At 40.9% G+C, this 27,207-nt stretch overlaps 1 protein-coding gene across 1 annotated transcript; it reads right to left on the bottom strand.

Annotated features, from left to right (window-relative positions):
• Positions 1 to 718: 718 nt before the first annotated feature.
• Positions 719 to 27,119, bottom strand: LOC117254693 (DNA-binding protein RFX7-like). The gene is made up of 9 exons (XM_033623074.2): positions 26,982 to 27,119; positions 20,819 to 20,852; positions 14,608 to 14,693; positions 14,251 to 14,373; positions 11,834 to 11,950; positions 10,971 to 11,055; positions 10,637 to 10,850; positions 8,838 to 9,118; positions 719 to 7,991 (listed from the first exon to the last, which is right to left on the bottom strand). The coding sequence occupies exons 1-9, from the start codon at positions 27,101 to 27,103 to the stop codon at positions 4,749 to 4,751; spliced, it is 4,305 nt and encodes a 1,434-aa protein (XP_033478965.2). The 5' UTR covers positions 27,104 to 27,119; the 3' UTR covers positions 719 to 4,748.
• Positions 27,120 to 27,207: the final 88 nt, after the last annotated feature.

The following is a 27,207-nucleotide window of genomic DNA, read 5'->3' as shown; positions in this document are numbered from 1 at the left end:
GTGCTTTTCCCCTCATTAAATGTTGTAGTCTATTGCAAACAAGACTTCTACTCACTGAGGTGGCGTTTTGTGTGAAATTTCAAAGGTGAAGCATGTGCTCCCTGCAGAGGCGTAGGTCACGTTTCAACATTGGGGGGGGGGGCACGTATGAAACAGGGTGTTTGGGGTCCTCCCTCAGGATATTTTGAGGGCCAAATACTCCTACATTTTAGGAAATTTTTATGCATCAGCTTCTGTCTTTTCTGCATCAATTTGATATAGAAATATCTCGGTGGCACGGTGATGCAGTGGTTAGCACTGTCACCTCACAGCAAGAGAGCCCAGGGTGGGGTGTTCTAACCCAGGGTGTGAGAGCCCTGCTGTGCAAAGTTTGCATGTTCTCCCTGTGTCTGCGTGGGTTTTCTCCAGGTACTCAGGCTTCCTCCAACAGTTCAAAGAAATGCAGGTTAATTCATGACTCTAAATTGCCCATAGGTGTGAATGTGAGTGTGAATGGTTGTCTGTCTCTATGGTGTCAGCCCTGTCATAGTCTGGTGACCTGTCCAGGGTGTACCCCGCCTCTCGGCCAGTGTCAGCTGGGATGGGCTCCAGCCCCCCGTGACACCCAACAGAATAAGCAGTTATGGAAAATAAATTAATGAATATCTCTAATTTTGTCAAAATAAAAGTCCTCCACTATTTGCATATTGTTTTGGAGGGGGGCCAAATGTGCATGCTCTAAATATTAAGGGGGACATGAAATCTACACCTATGGTTCCCTTTACAGGCAGCTCCACAGTCTCTTTTCCACCTCACCTTTGCAGATACTGCATTAAAGAAACACTCACTCCAGTGTACCGATGTACTTAAAAATGTTTATTAGTTCTAAAAAGTCTTTATAAACCAGTATCAACAAGCACTTCCCCTTATAAAAGCTCTTGCTAAATTGCAAAAAAAAAAAGAAAATTCCCAGTACACTGACCACAGCAACGAAACAGTAGATGGCAGTTCTACAGCTCTGAACCACTTTGAACAAGAGGAAGGGTCACGTCTTCTTAAAACACAAACATCAGTGCTAACCAAATAAATGTTTTGTTTGTTTTCACAGACACAGTAAAGAGAAACTAAAACATAAAAAAGAAAAGTCTGTCTAACTTGCTCAAAATCAAATTAGACTTTAAATGAGATCATATATTACAATGATGTAATCTTTAACAGAAATTAAAGATTTGCTAACATGTATAAAACAACTGACACAGATTCAACGTGTTGCGTTTGCAGTCGATCAGGATGTTAATATTTTACCATATAATTATGGATAGCCTCATTTCCACATTTTAAAAAGTGTGCAAACATTTTACGGGATAATTTTCTGCCCAAATCCAGTTCTGACAGGTTTTGAATCTGAGAGTTTTGGTAAATTTTTTCATCATTCATCACAGTGGACTAAAAAAACAAAACAAAAACAAACAAAACACTGTATATGATACCTGGTGGTAATATGTTATGTTAAAAACATATGCTACAAAACATCATAACGGTGCAAGTCATATTATTGTGAGTTCACAAGATTATATGGTTTGCAAGGTTCTGTACAAACATCACACTCTAAATAAATAGTGACAACAAAAGCACACAGATCGACGGGCACACCTCCTGTCTGTACCACAATACAGTCAGTGTGACCAACAGTACCAACACACTCACAGATCTACTGCTAATACACAGAAACACAATAAATTACAGTGGTTTTTGCCTCCAGAAAGAGATTGTTTACCTGTTGGGTTTACAAAAGCATCAACAACAGTAAACAAAGAAATCCCGCACATTGTACAGATTGTTTTTTATAAAGACATGTTTTCCAGTGCTGCAAATGTTTCCCATTTTACCCTTCTCATTACAGAATATATCAGTTATGGCTGTTATCTCAGTATATCACCCATGAGCTCTGTGCATGTTATTGCAGGTTATATTTAAAAGTTACTCTTTGGTTCAGACATAAGGCTCAGAAACCAAACCCCTCAGGGAGCCCTGTGAATCTTATCTCATGTGTGGTTGCTTGACGTCTTTGCACGCAGCTCATAATCAGTGCAAAACAAAACTTCCACAGTTTGATCAGTGATTAGCGGTTAGACTTTTTGATTGAAATCCTCAGGCCATGCAGTGTTCAACCATCATCCAAACCAAACACAGTGCATTTACGTAAAGAAGCACAAGAGATTGTCAGTGCAGTATGACGAGTGCTACATTAGGCACCGGACTCGTTCCAGTTCTTTAGAAATAAAGTGTTAATTTCTGCTCGATTTCATCCACTTAGTCCATTTTGTCATTTTCAGACAAGAACCTTCACCTTCGAAGTAATGTGCACACTATGCAGATAATGCATTTTCTGAGTGCTAAGGATAATGGCGTTATGTCCCATAATTTTTCTTTCATACAAGAATCATACTTTAAAAGTGCAAAAACCCACATTCATGAGGGTTATTTAATTCTTACATAAATGGTTACTGTTATAAATAATTTCCCTTTTTACCTACACATGGTTAGGAGTTGTAGTCTTATCTTTCACTGCTTGTTTTCTTAATATATCTGTGGGTTTAACAATGGACAAATAAATACTGTGCATGTAAACTAAAAGGCTTTACTGGAGCAAGAATATTAATTGTTTTAAACTTTCCTAAAATGTGGCTTGAAAAACAAATTAAGTACAAAAGAGGCCTCAATCTAGTGCTGATATCATCATCTTCAAGTTCTCAAAGCTCTACATTGAGCAGATGTTTGATTCTGGTGATGATCGAGAGATGAGAGGTTGACTTGGCTCTTTAAATCTTTAAATTGACTGGCTCATTCTGAGAGGCACAAAGTCTGTGATGATTGTCAGGAAGGCCTTTTATAAAAGCTTGAAAATGTGAATATGAAAACCAGATGATTTGACAGTGTAGACATTTATCACCTTCTTTTATGGTTTTGGTAAACTTAAAGCAGTGGTTCTCAACTCTTTTCAGTAGAGTAGCCCCTTTAAAAAATTTTTTCAGTAGCCTCTGACCCGTGCAAAACATTTTTGGTATAAGACGTGCCTAGATAAAGAGGTACATCATTGTCTGATTTACTAAACTACAACCTTGTAACTGAAGAGTACTGAAACACTACATTTAAAATGTGAAGAATCCATTACTACTAAATTCATAGCAAATCAATTTGCACTTTCAGTTTTGTGAGACACGGGCTTGTGCGTCAGGATCTTTGTCATTCTCAGTGGCATGGACTCAGCTCAAATTAACCCTGCGTTCATGTAATGTGGGAATTATTGGAAAGTTTTTGACTGGGAAAATTCACATGTACGCCCCCTCAAGTACAACAACTTAGAAAGTTGGTGAAGATTTTAGCATATGAGTTGCTGAGTTGATGTCATATATCCAGAAACATGGCAGACAGATAAAATATTTGGTTGACGATTAGACTTTTTGTCAATTCACATATTGTGTGTCAATTTTGTAACTTGTCACATGTAATTTGTAATGTGGTATTAGGCTGTAACTGTTAGTAACTGTCCACGTAGAGTGACCTAAATTAGTTAGAAAAGTTACTAATAAGCATTAGTCAGGTAAAGCAATATTATAATAACTGGTATAACTGGTGCAGCAACCAGTCAGGGACAGCATCACTTTGTAATATAAAGCTTCAAACTGTTATCAACATGTTTTTTAAAGGCTCTGAGCAATGAAGTACAACACATCATCTTTGTAGTGTTCATGTTGTTTCCACATTACGACTTAAAGCTCATGAACACACCAAAGTCAGAAGAACAACTTCTTTACTCTGGAAATGGGACCATCTGAGGAGCACATGAATGCAGCATAACATTTTTTAAATATTTCACATTCCCTTGCAGTTCTCCAAAGTACCCCTAGGTGTACACGTACCCCCATTTCAGAAACACTGACTTAAATATTAACAGATATTCTTTATGTATTCCATCCAAGTCAACCATTAGTAAAGGAGTTAACACTACTGCGCTTATGATTATATGATTAGCAAGTACATTTCTTATCTTAAATTCATACACATCCTGTTATATGCTCCATTCTAGCAGATCATAAAATATATTAGATGGATGAATTTGGTTCTGTGTTTCTGTCATTGAATTATTTTTCTATAAACAGAGTGCACATTTGTTATCTTGTTAGTATCTTTTTCAGCTAAAGAAAATGCAAGGTGTCTGAGATACTTCAAATTTTTTTTTCATTTCATCACACAAATAGGCTTCAATTATGACATGTTATTAGTTCAGCAGTAAGTATATTCAGTCATCCTGTACCTTATGCTTTAGTTAGATAATGCCTGCACTTCATAGATTTAGACACCATGATATATAGAAATACTTGGAAAAGGCTTGTTAATGCTAATCTTGTTTCATTCATTTCCACTTCCTTTACACTAAGAAATGCATGATTCTGTTATGATTTCTTCACTGACTGTTCAGTGAAACATGACACACATCATTAAAAACAGTTTTTTTTGTACAGTAACTTCTGTTTACTTGTTGGAAATGCTCTTGATCAAACAACATGAGGCGATGTCCTCTGAATAAAGAGAAATGACCAGCATTTTAATCAGAGTGTTGCAGCATCGTTGCAGTTCAGCCTGGCACTTAAACTGGACAAACCTCAACATGTCCAGTGTTGCATCATAAAGTGTAAATGCCTAAAAATAAATAAAACAAACAGCGAACACAGGTTAACATGTTCAACATGTTAAAGCTCAACCCATCAACCCATCAGCCCGACAGTGGGATGATCTTTGCTCTCGAGCCAGTCAAGTCCACTTGAATGCGTCGCCTCGCTGGTGATTTGCTGAAACAGCGCATCATTCACCAACTCCTCCTCCACAGCAGCATTTTGATATTGCCCTTGCTGCTGGTTGGGGTCAAACAGAAGGTCCGTGTCCAATGAGTTAAGGTCATTGATGCTGCTGGAGAGCTCCGATGTCATTCTGATTTCACAAGGGAAATCTGCCGTGCCTGTAGTTAGCTCTGACACCTGCTCCATGAGCTGACTGCCAGCAGTAAGGCTGCTGTCTGTCAGGAGGTCTTTCACAGTGCTGCTGAAATCCAACTGCTGCTGTAGATCGTCTTGATGCTGCTGCTGCTGCTGCTGCTGTGAGCTCAAAGTTAACAACATAGACTGGGCCTGTTGTCGACGCTGCTCTCCAGAGGCTGATTTTCCTCGGCTGTCACCTGCTGAGAGACTCATTTGTTCATTAATAGCATTTTCGATGAGGTAATTGGGCCTCCGCAACTTGCATGTGCTGGTGGAGTCAGAGGTCATCAGGCTGAGGTGGTTGTCACTGCAGGTGAGGTTGGGGTCGGACTCGAGGAGCTGAGTGAGGTTCATGCGTGCAGTGTAGCTGGAGGGTAAATTATTGATGCCCAGACCCCGAACTGTATCGTCATGGTCTCCATCCAGCTTGTTTAGAAGGACATTGGTGATGTTTTTGCTGTTGCATTGTTGGCCCGGCGTGGGCAGGACCTCGGTTTGCATCATGATGTTAAGCGGCACAGAATGGCTCCTCTGAGCCATGCTGCTCACCCCAAGATTTGTCTGGCTGTTTGCAAAGATGTTCAACATCTCAGGCGTCACAGGAGAGTTATAAGGGGATACTACTGAACGAGGGACATGTGGAAGGTTTCCTGTGTTTCCACTCATGTTCCTCTGATGCACAGCTGGGCTCACACTGCGACATCGAAAAGTTGTAGCAGGTGAGCTGGTGGCTTTGTTGTCCAGAGGGGCAGGCACAGCAAAGCCCTCCTGCTTGGCCATGTTGGCTACCTGCTGCTGCACCGGCGAGATGGGAGTCAGGCGGCCGAAATGGCTGTCATGGTGCCGTGCATGAGGGACGGCGAAGGCATGAGGTTTTTGAAACTGGTCACCTATCAGGCCTTGGTAGCTGGGGAGGATTCCCATTCCACTGTTTGACTTGTTTAAGCTCCCGCTGCTGCTGTTGTAACTGTTATTCATCCACTCGAGTCTGGTCTTGTCTGGGTGGGTGGCCATCGGTCTCTGCATAGGCTTGACAGGGCTGCTGGAGACTGTGCTGCCTTCATGGAAACCAGTGATGCTGGAGTTGATGGGTGTGAATGCAAACGGGTTCCTGCACTCCACTGGGCTGGGAGGCACAGTGCTGCTGCAGTTGGAGTGTGGAGTACCTACTGGGGTGTGACGGCTGCTTCCCAGTGCGCTGTCCACTGGGGTTGTGGAGGCGATGCGGGAGAAGGGGCTTTCTCCGGTGAGGCCTTGGGCTCCTCCCATCATTTCTGACGTGGGTGTGGGTGTGGGTGTTGGAGTTTGGATGGGGTTGCTGCGGCTGTTAGCAGAATGATAGAAAGCAGTCATGGTTTGATTGGTAGACATTGTGTTGTCCTGCATCACAGCCTGTTGGCCCTGCAGCGTGACACAGTCTCTAAACTCCTGCAGGTTGTTAAGTTTCATCTGCTCCTCCATCTGCACCAGCTCCTCCACAATGCTGTCCTGAGTCACATCATCATCAAAGGGAAAGTAGTCCATATCTGTCTGCATAGGAAGCTGGCTTGACGATGAACCTTGATGCAAACAGTCAGCAGGGTTGGCCTGAGCGTAAGTGTGTTGTTGAGCTCCTTCCATGCTCCCTGTGGCTGAACTGTTAACATCACTCACACCTGACTGTGTTTGGAGACCAGGGTTATTAGGTATGGCATGCACGTTGGCCACTGTATGCCCCGACTGTTGCTGTATTAATGCGTGACTGACTGAGGTGCTAGTTTCCATAACAGTGGGAGTGTTTTTCCTCTGCATTGAGCTCTGTGTTTTGGCAACAGAGTAAAAGCCACTGGCTCTGAAAGAGGAAGTGCAGAGTGCGTGTACTTGACTGGATGGGACAGAGTTCATTTTCGTCTCTACCTCTCTGGTAGCAGGTGCGCTCTCAGGCCTAGTTGGAGGTCCTGGCCTGAGGATGTTACCGGTCACATTTCTAATCCCATATCCAAGACAAGCAGCGCCCTCTAGCTCTGGCTGCTGGGGCATAAAAACCCTTTTGACTGGAGAAAGGTCAGGGCTGAGGCCTGAACGTTTCCTGAGGCCCTTAGTGGATAAGAAACCTTCTTTTGCTGATGTTGCATTGCTGCTTTCCCCAAACGAAGGTGGTCTGCTGGTGTTCAGTAAAGACGCAGCGCTGGTATTCTGAGTTGAGGGAGTTAAGTGCAAAGTGCTGGTGTTATTAACGCCATTATTGCTGCCGTCGACTGCTGCCACAGTGTTAGTGCTTAAGGAGGACTTCTCGTTGCAGTCAGTGCTGGATGTGTCCTCCAGACCCAGGAAGCCTTTAGACTGGGGTATGGGCACACTGGCAGCCCTCTGTGAAGCCCCTCCAGCCCTATTTGCCATTGCTTCTTGAGTCAATACTTGACCACCAGGATTTTGCATTTGGCTGTTTTTATGTATAGCTTCAACTTCCATTTCAACATCGATGGTATGAGTGTTAGTAGTGTCGCTGGGTCTGACCACCGGGGCCAGAATGGGGACTGCAGAGGTACTCCTCGTGCTTTGACAAGAGCTGATGTCTTCTGCACCTGCAGAGCTACTATTGCCTGCAGATGCCGGCCGCAGAGTGGTGTTTGAGAGGGAAGTGGTGGTATTGCTGCTGTTGGGTGCAAGCGATATGGCTGTCATCTTGACCAAACTGACCGGGCTGACGTGACATGTAGTCATCATGGTCTTAACAGGGCTGTTGCCGATGATCATGGTGGAGGGCGAGCGCAAAGTGATAGAAGTGGTGGCCGCAGGCTTGGGCAGGATTTGCGCATAACGCTGCCGAGCAGTGCGTTCCCCCAGAGGGCTGGCTAGGATATTTTGCGGGGTCTTGGGGCTCTGTTTCACTGCCTGAACTGGCTGGGTCAACATTTGGAAGTTGATGGGCAGCATTTTGCTCTCTACTGTTCCCATTGGACTGGGGGACATCAGCTGCCGGCTTCTCTGAACCTGCGGAGAGCAAAACTCAGTCAGAAAGTGGAACAACTGAAGTCTAGATGATAATCCCAAGAGTTGCATCTAACTTGAACTCTCATTACCTACGTGGAGCGTACTGTTTGCTGTTACGCAGATTTGTTGCCATAAATAAAACTGTGAAACTAAAGCCTTTTAGTGTCAGGCTCATAAAACTGTCAACAGGCCATCAGCGAGGCGGGCCATGTATTATTTTCAAGACAGGCATGGCTACTTAGGAATATCATCCTCGTCATATGACAGGTACTACACATATAGGATGCAACTAACTTGGAAAAAATCTGAGATTTAAACTACATCAAAGTTTCTAAGCAGTAAGCCACACTGCTGTGATAATTTAAAAATGGCCTTGGACTCTGGTCTCGAAGTAGTTGTCCATGTCCACTAAACATAGCTAATACAACTGAAGGTGTTACACAGAGCTCATTTTACTCATGCTGACTGGCAAAGATTTGTGTGAATGTTGAGCCGTTATGCCCTCGATGGAGAGGCCAGTCAGCAGACTTAATGCATATGTTCTGGTTATGTCCGAATCTCTCCACCTTCTGGATTAATATCTTTAAGCTTTTAGTGAGATATTTAAAACCCAATTTGATCCTGACCCAGCCTGAGCACTCTCTGATTTAACATCGAAGGAATCCCGTGCGGTCAGACAGCACTCGTCTTTACTAATTAATTAATTCACTGTGTAGGCAGACTAAAAAAACTGAGGATTTTGGACACAAACTGTGTTCACCAGATTTTACCATTTTAAGACAAATTTCCAATGACTCTATATTTTATTTTTTCCATACGTCTGTGCATTGAGTTGTGCTTTCTCACCGTGATGGGGCTCGGGACAGCAGCGACCATGATGCCTATGGTTGGCTGAGGTGACGGAGGGGCGGGGCTGGCACAAGGCACACTGTCATCTGCCCTCTTGGTTTGTGCCTCTCCAGGTGAAGGAGAGTGCATCTTCTGTTCCTGCTGCTTCCTCTGGATCTTCCTCTGGAGCTGCTGCTTTGCATCGACAGACGGAGAGGACAGGGTTGTCACCTGAGGCTGGAAGGAGTGCGCCTCAGTTGTGGGGATGAACGCTGAGACCGTCTGTGGAGGCTTGACCTCTATAAAAAGAAAACAAGGGAAATTGGATACATGCTACCAGTGTGGTTACAGGTATCAGACACTTAAATTTAATGCCTTTTAAGACCTTTTCCAGGATCATTTTTTAACCAAATTAAAGACAGATTTTTGGGGTTATTGTCTTTTTCTTATTCAAGCACTGCAGGTAAGTACAAAAGTAAGTTGTATACATTTGTGGTCTCGTGCACTGGTAGCTTTTATATAGAAATATGGTTACTGGGGTGAGTTAGGTTAATCTACACTTGCTGCTGCAATAGATAAGTATAAAGTAAAGTATTAGGTTTAGTGGTATGTTTAAAGATTTGTAACAACAGAAATTTTGAATTTCATGCTCAAGCTTGACTCAATTTGACTGACTTTTAAGGCTTGATATTTAAAAAAAAATGAATTTAAGACATTTTAAGACGTTTTAAGGATCTGCAGACACCCTACATGCTACTGTTAGTAGTATAAAATAATAACCTCATCATACTATATGAATATATAAATGTATAAGACAATAATACTAAGATAATACTTCATCAAACAACACCTTCACTTCACTTTTTTTTTTTTTTTAACTTGATTCCCTAGCTTCTGCAGTGGCTTTAACTGAGGGTCCACACATTTAAAAATGTCCAAGTTAAACATTTATACAATAATGAACACAATGTTCAAAAGTAAAGTAGATTAAAAAAAAAAAAAAGATTAAAAACTCAGCTGATCCTGATACAACACTATCAAATTAATGACAATGCACACTTGTTTGTCATATCAATAGTTATTTCAAATGACCACATATAAGAAACAAAGAAAAAGGGTGCGACAAACAAGCATTGGTTGTGTTGGTTCTACCATACTGATCTTTGTGACGTTAATGCGAGAAGCATTCTGTAAATTATTTAAGAAAAATGGATGTTGTCAGTTATTTTGAGATTTTACAAAGCAACATCAGAAAACAAAACAGGACATACTACTTCCTTTGTCTTTCAGAAGATTGATTTAAGACTAATTTAATGCCAATTCAAGCCTTACTTTTAGATTCATGAATTTAATGCCTTTCAAGACTTTTTAAGGATCCATAGGAACCCTAGATGAGAACTAATAATCACAAGAATATGCCCGGCTGTAACACCAAACAGGAACATTCATATCTGTAAATAAAATTCAGTCTCAACATCTGATTTAGGTGCAAATGCATTTGTTTCTTAAATGTGCGAGCACTTGTTGATTCTCTTACACTGAAGCCTTTTTTAAACATTAACTAGAGGTTTTAAAAGATGAAGACTGGTTCCAGGAATAACACTGTTTTATATGTATGTGTTTGACCAGACTGCTTCAATAAAGCTGTAAAAGTGTCATATAATTTAAAAATACAGCTGTCCTCATAAAAAAATAAACAAACAAATAAAAACCAAGCAGACTGGAGTAGAGGGGCAATAACAGGCAGTTGCCACCAGATGCCACTGTTGACCAGTTTTTCAACAGGGGGCATAAAGCCGAAGTTCACTGTGTCTGACCTGTTGTTGTGCCGGTCATTATGGTGAGAGCTGCCAGAGACTTGTTGCTGATGTAATGGCTGTCGATTAGGAAGCGAGCCAGGTCTTCCACGGTATCGAACTGGCGTTTCAGCACCTTTTGGGCCCACTCACACACCAGATCACAGGCTGCAAATCGCACGTCTTCCTTTATGCTGCTCAGCTGGCCCGGTGACTCCAGGACATCACACTGGAGCTACACACAACATATATATATAGATATATGGTTATATATATGTATGTGTGTGGCACGCTGCATGACAGGACAGTGACAGAAACTGTGAAATATTCATAGGGAAAATGTAAATGTGCTTACTCCATCCCCTGATTTATGGAGATCCAGAGTGGGTAAAGATGGCATGTGAACAAAGGGCCTCTTCCTCAGCCCACTGTAGCAGTATGTACACTGATGTTAAGACCAAAACACATGATTCCAGAGAGTAAAAATACACTGGCAATATACAGTGAACTATCTATTATGGAAAATAAATGCAAGTTTTCAAAACTGTAATTTTCATTTGTCAGATCAATGTATGATTAAGATTTTAGAAATTAATTAATTTCCTTTGCGAGGCCTGTTGGATTAACAAAATATATTTCTGAAAATTACAATAAACAAACTTGAACTTCAAGGGTTTAGACTAATGTCACTTTTTTGACTTAAACTACTCTGATACTACTACTCTTAAAATGTGTTTAACGGTGTTCATCTAGAGCCTGTTCTTTTACAGATTATTTTAATTGGTGCTTATAGTGGAAACATATTATTACCGAAAAAGAAATCCTTGGACACTAGCTGTTCGCTAACATGAGCTTAAAGCAAACTCCCTTCATCAGCCAAAAGTTTTTCCACATCCAAACCCATTAAATTAATGACTTGTGATCTCACCTTACACATACTTAATTCCATTAACCTGAGTGACTGAAGGTCATGAGTATAAATCAAGTTTTGCAATTTGAGGTCATCTGTAAAACAGAAAAAAATCGCAATTGCGTCATGAAGGTCAAGATCACGGTAACTCCCTCGAGGGGCTCTGTATTATGCTTCTGCTTCCGAGGCAGAGGGGGACTTTATTTTATTTCACATCTATATTTAGAGAGCTTATGAACTGCGACAGCAGATGGTCTGTGACCAGAGACAGAGGCCAGACTGTTACAATCCATTCCAGTCAAGGATATTTTGATTTTCCTCTCATGCCAAGCCGACGCGCCTTCATGTTCGGGAAGACATTTTTCATCATTTTTCCAAAGTCGGCAGCACTCAGTGGGTGGTAGTTTAGGTTGTCACAGAAGCTCCTGGAAGACACAAAAGACAGGAATAAATGTAATTAAGAAAATATGATTCACAAAACAATCCATGTCAGCTTTGAACTAAACCATCACCTGTACCTCAGTACAATGCCTAAAAAATTACTGATAATAGATACCATCGAAAAATTGCCATTGAGGGCATGCAATGTGAAATTTTTTAATAAAAGATAAATATATAACAAGGCTCTAACATGACAACAACAACTGGACTGTAGTAAACATTAAAAACAAACACTTCTTTACATTAATTAAAACAATATTTTTGCAGTAGTCCAAAAGCCTCTGAGACTGTCACACATTTTAAATACAATAAAGTGCAAGTAAAAAAAAAAAATTGTGCTGCGAACGCCGCTATATAACTGGACAGCATGAGAGGAATGATGAGAAGTCAGCACTGTGAGTGAATGAGAGGAGGCGGGGTGCTGCAGCGGTGTGTTTGTGTCAACTTGCTGTTGGAAAGAAGAGATAGTGAGACAGTATCGATAGTATTGATACTGGGGAAAATGATTGTTTCAGATGTTCAGAATCAATACGTGTCCATAAATCAATATTGCGACAACATGACCTTGAATCATAAATTACAATCCTGTTGACGCAGCAGATGATTTTCTGAGCCTTGTTCTCATGTTTACATACCTGTGAATGTGAGGTGATTAAAGTCTAAAAAGTTAAAACTCTTTTTCTATTTTAAAACTTAAAGAGCAAATAGACACATTTTTTGCTCCAGTTTATTATTACAAAGTAAATTTTGATTGATTGCACAATGTAATGGCTGGAGTATAATGACACCATCAGCATTTATGGTTGGTTCCCTAAACCTAACTTTCACTAAGCAATTCTGTCTGTCACCGGGTACGATCTGATCTCATGGGAAAAAGCAGGCTGGACTCACGGCACAAAGGAAGTGTGTTTCCCTGGTTTCCCAGGTTTTAAAGTACTGCATAAGTTAAGTGTGTAGAGCTGCATCAGAAGAGTTATAATAGTGACTCAGTTAGCCACATTAGTAAAATGAGAACCATGCAGACTAAACTCAAAGTGACGTCCAGTTCTGATATTCTCAGAACTGTGGTTGATTCTGCTTTACCCCCATTCCCATTTAACATAAAGGTCCCTTATTACTTATATATAGTTATACAGTACCATACCGATACATGTATGTGTGTATCATACATGTAGTCCATTGACTGCAGAGTTAACTGAAGTCCTGATAATCTTTAAAGGTCCAGTGTGTAGGACTTAGGGGGATATATTGGCAGAAATTGAATGTAGCATAATAAGTATGATTTCTTAAGTGTATAATCACCTGAAAATAAGAATCATCGTGTCTTTGTAACCTTAGAATGAGCCATTTATATCTACAAAGGGAGCGGGTCCTCTTTTACAGCGTCTGCAATGTTGCACTGCCTCTTTTTTACAGTAGCCCAGAACAGACAAATCCAACACTGGCTCAGAGATAGGGCCATTCAAGTTTTTGTGTCTGTCATCGTAGTTAGCAGCCCCTCTGCAATGAGTGGAACCTGGTCTGTTTGTTTTGGAGAGACCTCTGTGGATAATTTGGCTCCCGCTTAAAACCTCCTGAACAATGAACACTGAAGGAATCCTAACTGGGAAATTGCACTTGGCACATGGGAGAAGTTTCAGGTTGTTGCAATCTGCAATCCTCACTGCTAGATGCCAGTAAATCCTTCACAGCGTCACCTTTAAATGTCTTCTTTGCTGTTTAAACCCAAAAGCTGGATGTTTTTAATTTAATCAAGAGCCTGGGAAAATATGTGCATATCAGCTAATGAATGCAAATGAAACATTTCTCCTAAGAAAGACTTCTGTGTGTTGCTGTTTGTTGTTTCACTGTACAAAACAAAATGCTTTTATTGCGTTTCAACACGAGCACATAGTGTCTCTTTAAAGCCTTTTCACCTGTCTATCCTAAAGGCGCCAATATTTCTGGAGGGCACTGTATTTCTGATCTAGTAGAGTTAAAAAGACAGTTACATAACACTGCCAGAGCATTTCAATGGCTGTCTCAGACTTTCCATTCTAATATTACCAACACATGCTGCTCTCTGTGATTCCCATGCCTGCTGCGGCTATTTATACTGTCGCTTCAGCCGCCAGTAATTTAGAGGAGAAAGAATCTCGAACATTAGTAGCTGTTATCTATTCAAAAGGTGACCACCAATGATACACGTTCAAATACACAGTGAAGTAAAGTGAGTTATAAGTGAGTCAGTGACTTATATTCTTAAGTGTTTAATGTTAAGGCTCCACTGTCTGTTTGTACCTACTTGTATTCATCATAGACCTCCTGTTTGGGAAGAGACGTCTCTGGGTATTCTTCTAAATGATGGTGGATCCAGTTGAACGCATGCATCTGCTGTGTGCGGCTTGATGACAGGGCGCTCTGGTCACTGAGAAAGATGTGGATGATTGATTGATTGATTGATTCACAAATGACAAAGCAAAAGAGCGACACCAGGTTCATTGTTATTTTACCATTCTGAATCATTCACATAATAAAACTTTTTAAGAGAATAATAAACAGAAAAGCCACTCTCAATGATTACTTGTCTCCTGTCTCGTAAATACTTCATCGGCTTTCCTTTATTATCATACATACAGTCAGACAGCAGGTGTATTCTTACCTTTTATCAGTGCTGCTGCTTGGACCAGAAGGCAACTTAAGGTAGAGGTAGAGTTTTTCGATGTCTGAGAACTTCTCCACATCTTGCTGTAGAAATAAAAAGGGGACAAAACAATAGTTTTAATGGGTAGTCCTGTTACACCTGCAGAGCAGACAGTTCGTTCAGTCCATCACTTTAGTCCAGACTTTAAAAAGTCAACCAATATTTGATGGATTGCCAAGAGAGTTTGTACAGATATTCATGATGTCCAGAGGATGAACCCTACTGATTTTTGTGGGTCTATTAATCTCCCTATAGCTCCACCAGCAGGTTCACATTTGTGGTTTAAAAAGTATACAATGCAGGATCCTCCCAAAAAACATTGTTATAGACTCATACAGAAGTAATTCCACTCAATCATCACTTATGACCCACTGGAGGTGTGTGGGGGTGCATTTTTCTGTAGATAATTTCTGGTGGCTTTATACTTTCACTTTTGCTGGTGAGCATTTCACAAACAGTAGCCGACAATCCTGCATAGTAAACCTCAAAAAGTCTCAACAGCTATTCGATAGATTACCATGAGACCTGGCATACACATTCATCATACCCTCCAGATGAACAGCAATAACTGTGGTTTTAGCTCAGCTGTACTTTGTGTTTAGTCAAACTAAGATGGTGAACATTTAACCTGCTAAATTTCTGCATGTTAATGTTGCCATTTCGAGCATGTTAGCATGCTGATGTTGGCATTTAGCTTACAGGCTGTGAACTGTTAGTCTTGTTTAATAATTTGTTCTAATAGTGATACAGCTCAGCAGTGCACCTGCCTTTATGACACGAAAAGAATAAACTTTTATCCTGGTCTATTCTTTTTTAAAGATATTTTAGGGCTTTTTGCCTTTAATTGAGGGGAGCAGAGAGAGTGGATGACATGCAGCAAATGACCGTCGCTTAGAATCAAACCTGCAGCAAGGACAAAGCCTTTGTGCACAGGGTGCCTGCTCTACCAGGTGAGCTAGTGGGTGCCCCCATTAGCCCCTATGTCCAATATGACAGTAGTAACAAATACACAGGCTCATCCAACACAGTGAACTTAACTTTGAAGCAACAGAAAAAGAGGCTGTTAAAATACAGACAAATAATTAATTTAAAAAGAGCACAGTCAACGGATCAACTTTTAATGCACACACGATATTCCGGCCCACTGCCTTCGTCAAGGTGCTTTGGGGGATGGATATCAATCATCATCAATCAAAGCCCGGCTCTTTTATAATATACTGCACTCTGCTGTAAATATAATTTATGAATAAAGTGGGCAACATCTTGTTTTGTTGACCTTCAGCAGCACAGAGGAACCATTTTCATTTCCTTTGTTGGCGTCTTGGATGCTGCTCTTCAGATCAGCCTTCCCTCTACAAACTAAAATTAATTATCAGCTTTAAGAAAGCATATTGGGTGTCCTGTTAGCCTCGGAATCTAAGATGTGTGCTAACTGAACCTCCTCAGCACAGCCCGCAGCTTCAAACACTCTTCAACACTTCTAACTACGTTCTTCAAAGGGAGGATGAAACATGAGAGAGTGAAGAAGGCGCTGTTTGGATTCTGCTGTTTAAATGGCAGCGGACAACAGAGTTGAACACCAAGTGGTACTCTATCTAACTGTGGGAGTATTTCAACAACTGTAAAAATTATTCACTTATGATTATTCAGTTTTATGGTTTTACACTGACATGTGTTGACACCATAGCAACTAAAAACAATCAGCATTTTTCTTTTGATCGCAGCAAACTGTTCAATGTCCCTTCTATTTATTCTACTTCAATGGACAAAACCTTCATCATGAAGACAAGGAACACACCAAGCAACTTAATTAAAGGTGAATGAGAAGTGCTACTTTGTGTGTGAATAAAGTTGTATAAAGCTTTTCTTGGCTCCAGAGAGTGCAGTGTGAAATCAGATGATTTGCATCAAGTGATGTCACCTGAGTCAGCGTCAGTTGGAGCTACAAGACATGTGACAAAAATCTGGCAGTGTGGATGTCGAATGAAGAGCTCTTACTGCTAGAGGCTACATTAGCTGCCATACTAGCCTAACACACCTAAATCTCTAACTAAAGTGTGGCAGACACATTGCACTGTGGGTAATGTAGGCTCAGGTTATGAGAAGGAAGAAGAGAGTGTGATTTTGATTTTTTTTTTTAATGTCCATCTCGAGTTTAACAATGTTAAAGGGGAAATTGAAAACCAAGCTGCAACCTGCGAGGCTGAAAAATGAAGCCAATGCCAAAGTGCCAAAAACTGCAGTTCCTTGAATGGCCACTTGAGGCTGGCTCCAAAACAGAGTAAATCCCCATAGACACCCATGTTAAAATGCTCAACTTTACAGCAGAAATAAACATAACAAAAAGTTTTTGGTCTCTATAGTTAATTTCAACATTTGTGACAACTGTACAGGGGGTGAATTTCTGTTGTAACTCACCCATTTATATCTTATCAAGGCCCAAAGGTTTGCATATCTAAGGGTGTGGACAATTGAGTGACAGGCTGTCTGTGGAGTGACATCACTGCCTGTGAGTCAGATCCACCCCTTGCCTGAATACAGTAACTTCTGGTTCCAAAAATCAAGATGGCGACAGCCAAAATGCTGAACTCGAGGCTTTAAAACGGCAGTCCAAATGGGTGACATCATTGTATCTATGTCCATTATTATTCAGTTTATAGGGAAGATACCAAAAGACCTTTGAGAGAGTTCAAAGTATCAGAGATTGGGTGACCCGATAGCCAAAAGGTGAGGGCACATACCACATGAGCGCAAATGCCCTGAGCCGCAGGTCACTGGCTCAATTCCTGGTTGGCCATACCATTTGTTGCATGTCTTTCCTGTCTCTCACCCCTATCAAATAATGGCATAAAATGCCCACCGCCCTCCCAACCCCCCCCCCCAAAAAAAAACTTCGGAGGCTGAGATTGGAGAGACAGTGCATACAAGTGTCGGTCAGATGGACGAAACCTCTGATGAAACCATTTTTTTGTCCATCAGACTAAATGCAATGTTTGGTGTATGTCACACACTGCAAATCATGAAGTTTACTCTGACTTTAAACCCAGCATTGTTGAGACACACGGCATAAATACGCTACAGTTGTACAGCTGCACAGTTGAGACACGCAGGCATGTGCGCACAGACGGTCTAAATGGCTGCAGACAGACACACAGAGACAGACTGGCTTCTGCAGAGCAGGGGAGCTTGTAAGGTGAACTTGAATCCTCTGCTGTTAACCCTTGACTGGACAGCTCGCTGCGTGGTTGAGCGTACAGACTCACATCCACACACTGCCAACACACTCATTCACCCCCCTAACTGGCTCCTCTGTCTCTTCTGATTAACCTCTTAGTAGTTAGGGAACCACAGCTCTCCCATGGCTGAGGGTAAAAAAAACACTGAGCAGCCACTTGGAATAAATGCACATATTCCTCTTAAAAAATCACTGTCATTTTTAAACTAGGCATAAGCGCTGAGCAGTTTATCTGTGAGCTGCATTTCAGATGCAATCCTGCTAAAACCTTGTGTATCAGGACATCTTTGGCTTTTTAAGTGTGACTCACTTCCTGCTCTGCTGACTTGGACTGTCAGTGTCTGTATGTTATTGTGTCATCAGATCTGCCCAGTGAACTCCTTTCTCCCTTTAACTTGAAACAAAGAACAAACACATGTGCAGTGTGTATTTTAGGAGTTGATAGTTAATTTGCGCTGTTCACACTTATTTTGTGCAGCTTTGTACGTGATAAATCAGAAATGCCCAACACAAGATGCTGTGGGTCTGTCATCTAACGCAAGAGCAAGGAGAGATCAGGAGGAAGAGTGAGAGTGACAACACAGGGTTACACAAGGTTAAAAGAGATTTTTGTCTTTCTTTTTTTGAAAGGCATGACAGGGATGAGGGTAGATGAACCAATCTGTATTAACAGCTACATGACATCACACAGTATATATAGAGTAGGCGATTATATAAGGACAACCAAAGTCCCAGCCAACTTCTACTAGCCTTGACTTCACAATGAATTCTTTGCATTGAGGGTTTCTTTTATTGAAGGGGCAATATACGACATTCAGAGCATTAATACAGCAGCAGAAAACTATTTGCTTTCAAATATATAGTGGAGTAACGGACAGGGACACACAGAGGTAATGTGTGTGGTAGCTGGTCTGGCCGCACGTGCATGTGAGTGCTGATGTGAGTGTCCTGCTGCCTAGCTAATCGCCACCACAATACGCTCATACAGCAGTTACCGCTGATATTGTGACAGTGCTATCATGGAAGTGCAGCGCCCACCCTCCAGTTCCCCCCAAGTTAACACCGTTAGCTCTGTTACCACTGATTCTGTCTATAGCACTGTTCATGCTGTTTGCGCTGTTAGCTGCTAGCTGCTAGATCAGCCACCTCCATGTTAGGAGCCATATCCAGACCATCCCCGCTCATACTCTGAGTCATAGATGTTCGTATATTGGTCCTTTAAAAGCTGAATGTGATTCTGGAATATTCTATAAGTTAAATGTACTGACAGCTGCACAATAGAGTGCTCCAGGGATGATGTTTTCCTGTAGGCCAACACTAAAGTTAGCATCGCACTGGTTCCCTCATCAAAAAGTCCATGAAATTTTTCCATTGGACTTTGGATTATTGCTGAAAATAACCTCTGTGGCTACAATCGTTTATGGTACCGACATGTGTGGTTGAGCATGATAAATGCCACTTTCATGATTATTGAAGCCTAAATGCAATCACCAGAAGCAAAAAGCCAATGTTAGGCTATAAACAAACTAGACTGCAGTTACATGACCTAACGTCACCGTAACAAGACTGTAAAGCTGTGTTCGGCGTGGCTCATCGTAACGTTCTACAGTCTAATTCAACCACTTGTTAGCAACCGCCCTTTCTAGGACACACAGAAGCTTCAAAGTTCACAAGTGGGGTATTTACTTACATATTTTATGTTGGAGAACAAAAGCGAGAAAGTCTCTCAAGCCTGTGTTAACAACAGACCTTTTCTCAGACAGCTCAGCATGAAATATATATTTTTTGCTCCACAAACAGCAGGGCTGCTTGAGGCAGATTTTTACCAACGATTGCCAGATTTCCCATAATAGTTTCTCAGTTACAGATATTCATGGTCCCCAGAGGATTACTAATGATTCTGGTGTGCTTCAATGTGTACACGACCAGAAATGTTAAAATGTAACAGGCTGATTGCCAAGCTAGTGATAGAGCTCAGTAAATCTGCGATGCTTATTTGTTTAATTGATTAGTCTCTAGAGTGTCTACAGGTTTAATCAAGTTAAATTTAAGGACTTTTTCAGACCTTTTTAATACCACTTCACATCGAATTAAAGACCGAACTTGCTATGAAAATGCACACCAAATGACACTGATGATACTCTGTGCTTACTTCTCTGCACGGGTAAACCCATCAAATAGTGATTCCTTCTTGTTTAAATTATGTTTCCTGCAGCCCCTACAGTGGATATTCTCACAGTGCTATGACTATGAACATTTAACACTCGTCCAACCTGAATTTTAGACAATTAAATACTTTTTAAGGCCTCTTATTGGTAAATTCGTGTGTATTTGAGACATTTTAAGACTTTTTAAGGACCTGCAACCACCCTGTCGTCGATCAAAAGCTTCTCCTATTGTGATGATTTGTTGGTTGTTTTCTCATATATGATAACCAGTGTACATTTATTTGGTTGGATAAAATGAGAAATTGACATCACTTTGAGCCCTGCGGAGTCATAAAGGTGTTTTTCACTTCTCTTTGATGTTTTATGGACTACAGGGATAAATCGATTAATCAAGAAAATAATCCGCAGGTTAATCTGAAATGACAACTGTTTGTCGGAGCTCTAGAGCTCAGTGTTTCCTCCCAGAGCTGGACTTTTCCTGCTTGTTGGCACTAGCGCCACCTTCAACTCAGGAAGAGTAAGACCCCAGGAACAGAATTAGTCTGTAATAATATATTCTGTCCAATATTTTCCCGTTTTGCGGACAGATCTGCTGTTGTTCTTTTGTTTTATTTATGCCTGAGGTCGATAAATCCATCAGGAAGCCAGAGTGTTTCAGCTCTGTGTTAAAACCACAAATGAGTGACAATGAATATTTTAACAGTTAAATAATGAGGTTTAATTTAAAATGTAATTTGTAGGTTAAAAACACGTCAGAGATACTCACCAGGATGTTTTCCACTTTTGATTGAACAGATTTGCTGCAAAACAGAGACAAAGTATAAATTAGTATGAAGCTTGTGTAACATGAGCACTTGTGTCTAAAGTGTATTTATTTATAAAGCAGAGGAATGATTGGTATGAGACGACCCTCCCTTCAGCATCTCTCAGGTCATGTATCCCACCACCAGGAACATATGTTGTCATATGTAAAAAGAGACAGACTTGTGGTAACATTGTCTCTGACAGAAAGCTTTTTATACACTGTAATTCATTTTCAGTCACTGACAAAATGTACTATACGTCTGTTTTATCCTGTTTGATTTAATCTTGAAGGAGGAATTTGATATAAATAAAGACTTTCACCCTATAATGAGTTTAAAGGTCCTCTCCAGACACATTTTAAAGTATGTACAAAAAAAATACTTTTAATGATACTAATATATTGTTTAACATGGTTTTCCCACATAATGGTTAATGGTAAATTCTGACAAGGGGCTGACAGCACATCTAGTCTTTCTCCCTAATAAAGAAATTTGCTTATGAAAAGATATCTGTGAAGATTCTCAGTCATCCATGTCATGGTAATCTTAAGTGCTATATCATAGGCAACTGGATTTGCTTGAGTTTCTTGAAGACATTTCACTTCTCATCCAAGAAACTTCTTATTGAAAAAGCCTCTTGGAGGGAAGGTGAAATGTCTTCAAGAAACTCAAGCAAGTCCAGTTGCCTACAATATAGCACTTAAGATTGCTTAAGAAAAGTTTCTTCGCACTCCTGTTTCCCCCTTCTCCAGCGCTGCTTGTGCTAGGTTGACTGGTGAAAGATCAACGCCCATCAAGATAGCCAGCATTAGATGATACATCTGACAGATTCAGCCACACATGCTTGAGCCTCAGAGGAGTATGTTGTGCACCAAACCAGTGACCAGCACACGTCAGGATGGTAAGTGTAGTTAGCATTTTTTATTTATGTTTGTTTGTAGGCTAACTGGCAGTGGCTTACACTGCATTAGCATATGTGAAACATGCAATAATATCTGCTACTACAGGTTTGGTAGATGGTGAAAGGAATCTGAGGGGTTCGGTTTGCCAATTTGAAAAGGCACAATCTGCTCTACTCTGCCTCTGACTGGCTAGTTCTCGTTGACTTCGTTGGTTGGATTGGTTAGGCTCAAGTAAGAGTCGTCACACTGGTTATGGTTAGGGTAGGAATGTCAGGGTCAGCCACTCTGAGGCAGAGTAAGGTCGCTCGTGCCTTCCCTTTCCTAGGTGATGTGCATCTGGTTTACATCCAAAAACTGCCCATTCTACAAAGTTTGCCGTCAAAACTTTCACTATGTTAATGCGAACTCTCACTTTCTTTAAGTCCTCTCTGTGCTGCAGATTTCAGGTTTCTTTGCCGTTGTTGCATTAAAGTCTGTTCCCTGTTGATATGTGTTCCTCGTATTAGACAGCAAAGGTCTTCCGTATTAGTGACGTACCAAATATAACTGGTCCAGCATACGTATTGTCTCGCCACCAGACAATCAGAGATCTCTGCCTTCTGATAGTCTGGAGACACTTCTTTCTAAAGTGTGTTTAACACACAGGCAAAAACGGCCGGCAACAAAGCAACCTCTTGCATTTTTGAAAAGGACACGCCCTCCCGGAAATGTGTGCTCGCCCTTTTCTCATCCGCAAGGAAACAAACACACAGAGAGCTTGAAAATGGATGCCGAGAGATTTAACTACGTTTTATCAAACGTGTGCTCAGTCCACAAGATTGTGGAAATGAAGGACTTACAGCGACTTGAGCCATTTTGTACCACTACACGTGTTTCTAGTCGGACTGTGTTTACGAGCACAAGAGTTCAGCGAGCCACCAAGGATTGCGGACTGCGGATTTACTATTGGTTCTGCAACGTAGGGAGTTTTTTTAAACTCTGAAATTGTACCCGCCCATCTAAACACAAAATCAGGGAGAAAGACATCAGTCTTTAGTTAAGCAAAGCGTCTAAAGACTGACTTGTGAGTCTAGCATACGTAGGAATCTCAGACTTTAGGGTAGTGCACAGACAGGAAAGGGTTGTGAAAACACCTCTGTAGTGACAAACATAATAAGAAAAACACATTTTGAGTGGAGAGGGACTTTAAATATTTGGCTATTATATTAAATCATATGTCAGGGAAAAGCGAAGAGAGTTCTCAAATGTTTTACTGTGATTCCTGATATCGTACATAGACTGTATATACTGTATATTCTAAATACATGGAGGCCAGCTACCTCCATACTGTACACATACAACGCTCAGACAAATGATGTGGAGCAAATGAACTTTTGCCATTTACTTTTTTTGGGAGCAAGAAATAGCAAAAATTGACAAAATAAACTACATGGCCTTATGCAAGAGCTCTTACTACGCCAAAAGCCAGCATTAGAAGACAGATTTACACAAGTGAAACACTGCTCAGAGTCAAACCAGATGCATGTGTACAACTTCTTCTGTTCTAGTGCTTAATCTGAGACAGGTCAGGTTGTTGTTGACTGTGAGGCAGAAGGCAGGTGTCACTTAAAGACCCGGCATCACCAGGCAGGTCAGAATAAGGAGACGCTCTAAGCCATGACAAGAACAGTTCACTTTAATTCACTGTTACTAGGGAGCCGAGGATTTCTCTGTGCTGAATAGCCGTCGTTGAGGTGATTGTTAGGCAGATTTGGCAGACGTGCTGAATGACACCTGAGACACTGAACTGATGCAAGAGATTGTTCGGATCACGGTGTGTATAACATCCAGGTAGGTGGCTAGAGTGAATGACAGAAGCTCTTCACTGTGGACTGTCGCTCTACATGAGGACAGAGTGATGGCATAGTTGTAAATGAACTTGCTGACCTCAACTTAGATGGTCTCACTCTACCATGAACCACTCAGCTGCTCAAGTGAACGTCAATATTTATGCTCTAATCCTTTTAGGGTCAGGTCTTAAGTTCATTTTAGGGTTAAAGATTTAATGAGCAGGACAAATATTCAATATCCCAATATGTAAGCAGTGACATGTTCCTGTTGAGGTTTTCCTGTGGACGTTTCACCTCTGAACTGTCGTGCTTAATGGTCGTTCAGCCTTTTGACATTTTATGGCTGTTTGACATTTAAACGATAATAGGCCTACTTTAGTTCATTCACATTCAGGAATAAAATGGTGTTCCAGTCAGAACACGGCCTTAAATAACACCAACCACAGACAGTATACACCATCAGTTTTTAAAAGGATACTTTGCTGATTTTCCACCAGCTTTGTTTCATAACAATATGAGTAGTGTGTGTAAATGAACTATGGTAGACCTCCCTCCATCTTACCAGCGCCCAGATCTCCCTGCTCATCTGTCAGCTCAAATCCTCAGGATGACACAAAAGCAGATTTTCCCTGGCTCTAGGGTATGGATGTATAAAGAGAACTGGATGCTGGATCATATAAACATTGCTAAGGAGCGCATGAAGCCAACATATTTCAACTGCCACGCATTAAATTACCTGTATGATTGGCACTACCTCTGCGTCATTGTGCCCATAGAGCAGGCACACTAGAGACATTCACCGCCTGAGCTGGCTACTTCCTGTTTAGCACTCCACTTAACGGAATGAGGACAAAATAACTCTACTGTGCAACTCCTCTAGACTTTCCAAATGTTATTGGACCAAACTGATCAATTTCTGATGGTAAAACAAGTCATTTTACTAAGGCTGAGATGCTAAAAAAATGTAAGACATGACAGAATCAGAAGTTGTAATTCTACTGATTGGCCACTACGAAAATTGGCTTTAAAGCCCAGTGCACTTCCTAGGGATCTGCTGCAGGGCTGTTGCTCAAACTGCATATTGTTCTTCTGTGTTTATGTATGCTCGCCATAACGGATACAGAAAGAGTGCAGAAGTGGATTGAGAGAGAGCCTTGCCCCTCTTTCTGTCTCAAACTCAGACCAAATGGTAAAACTAGGCAGAGCTGATCAAATTTAAACCAAGATTCCTTAACTGTATTGCCAATTTCTCACCCTAAATTTCAAAGCTCACATTACATCACCACCAGCGGGGGCGTTTATTGGTCTGGTGTGGCACAGTGCATTCTGGTAGTTGTAGTTTTTCCACCTCTTGAGAAAGCAAAATGCCACAGCTCTTTTTTCTCTATTTTCTCTAGTCATGTAGCACCAATTTCAAAACATATTAGCATCTTTCTACTGCACTAACACAGCCCAGCCCAGTTTTATTCAAGACTATGTCTCCAACAGTCTTTAAACTGATTGGCAGCTCCTTGAAACCTTGAACTGATTTTGTGTTAAAACGTTTTACTTTACATGAGGCTCTGCTTCGGTGTTTCTGATTTTGTTATGTGAACAAACACAGGCGTCAGTTTTCTTTATTTAAAGCTGGTAATTTAATACTTCACTATGACTTATACTCATGTGATTCTGTGTGGTTTAGGTTTTTTTGGGAGGGGAAACAGTTACTGTATTTGTAGCTTAAACCAGGCAAAGACGTCTGAGTTTGGAGAGCTCTTTTATATAAACCGGTGTAAAAATAATTTGGATAATATCATGGCCACGTCTGGTATGTGTTTGAGCAGCTTTCCAAAACAGGTCTTGGAAATAAACACATGCCGTTATATTTGTGCTGCATAATGTGAAACTGAGTTATGTTAAGTCAATTCACCCACTGCAATAGGAACTACATACTGGAGGTGTTGGTTTCAGCACGTGAGGACAGTGATGATGGAAACAGAGGGAACTGAGAGACTGTCGATGGATACTACTGTGACAACACCTTTAACAAATCAGTATACAGGCAAGAGATGAGGAGGCGGGAGTGAAGTGAAGGAAGGGGTTAACTAGAGCCAGATTAAATGTGTCAATACTTTACAAAGTCCTGCAGTCAAAATGTTTATTAAGTTAAATGACAGAGAATTATACAAATTGAGTGACCCTGTCAGATTTATATTATCATGTATTACAACATAAGATTATTATTACAGGTGCATTTAAGTGTATGCAACATTTTAATGTTGCAGCTGTTTGAGGTGGAGCTAATTTCAGCTACTATATGTTATACTGTCTGGTAGTTTATATATAGCAATGTGTCATCATGTTTTATAAGCTGGCCATATGTTTTTTAGTTATTATATTAGAGATGCAGAGGAGTAGAAAATACAGTATTTTCTGGTGAGGTGCAGTGGAGTTAAGTACAGGTGCTTCAACAGTGTAATGCACCTGAGTACATTTATGCACTTAGTTACATTCCACCACTGTCCATGTTAACACCTGACCCTAATGAATAAGGGTACTTATTGATTCCAAGACAATATTCATAGTTTAGTCTGTCAGCAATAACAACCAGCCCAAACACCTCACCTTTGAACTTTACTTGAGTTGTTCAGTTTAATGCTGCTGATACTTCACTGCATTTCAGAGAAAAATATTGTACGTTTTACCCAACTACACTTCTCTGACAGCTACAGACACTTACAGATTCATATTTTACATTAAAAAAAAACATATCATTGGTGAATAAAATACATAACACTGTTACTGATAGAACTATTTGACAGCACGAGAAAAGTTCTAATCTGCTAGATGAGTAATAATAATGCACTTATAGCTATGATAAACCATTAAGCCCTGCATGAGTAATTTAACATTTAATATGAAGGACGTGTTTTTACTCTTAGGTACTGCTAATTTTGCTTAAGTAGACTAAGTGGTGTAATGTGACTCATTTACTCAGTATTTTCCGATAGTTTTTAATTTATTAGTTGATTTCAGAGGGAAATACTGCCCTAATATTTTACATATAACACAGCTCATAGAATATGATGCACAGTTGTGGATTAATAAGGGTACACAGCTAAACTATAACAGTATGCAACTTACATGTTAATGCAACAGTAATCCAGTAAAATAATATATAATAATTGTATACTCTCAAGCTGCACAGGGAGTACTGTTTAGTTGTTATGGTAGTACATTTTGCTGATAATACTTGTGTACTTTTACTGAGGTAACATTTTGCATGCAGGAGTACTTATATGTAGAAGTACTGACTTCATGACCACAACTAATAAAAGGGACTCAGTATGAGTTTTATATTTGATTATTTTCCCTTCATGCATCAAAGTGTGCCCCGTGTGTGAACACCTCCTCACCAGATGGAGTTCTTGATCCTGAGCTGCAGAGCACTGGCCTCAGCACCCTGCAGCCCGGTGAGCAGGCCGGGCAGGCTCCTCGCCCCGCGGTCCGCCTGCTGCTGGGGGTCCTCCTCGGCCATGGCGGTCGGGACGAGTCTGGACTGGACTGGACTGGACAGGAGGCGTGGACAGGTGCACTCGGGTTAAACAACATGGACCGAAGGACGTTGCGATGCTAACGGGA

This window comes from Epinephelus lanceolatus, chromosome 2, assembly GCF_041903045.1.
Source record: "Epinephelus lanceolatus isolate andai-2023 chromosome 2, ASM4190304v1, whole genome shotgun sequence".
Lineage (NCBI taxonomy): Eukaryota > Metazoa > Chordata > Actinopteri > Perciformes > Serranidae > Epinephelus > Epinephelus lanceolatus.
Note: the sequence above shows the minus strand (reverse complement) of the source record. Positions and strands in the feature narration are given on the sequence as shown.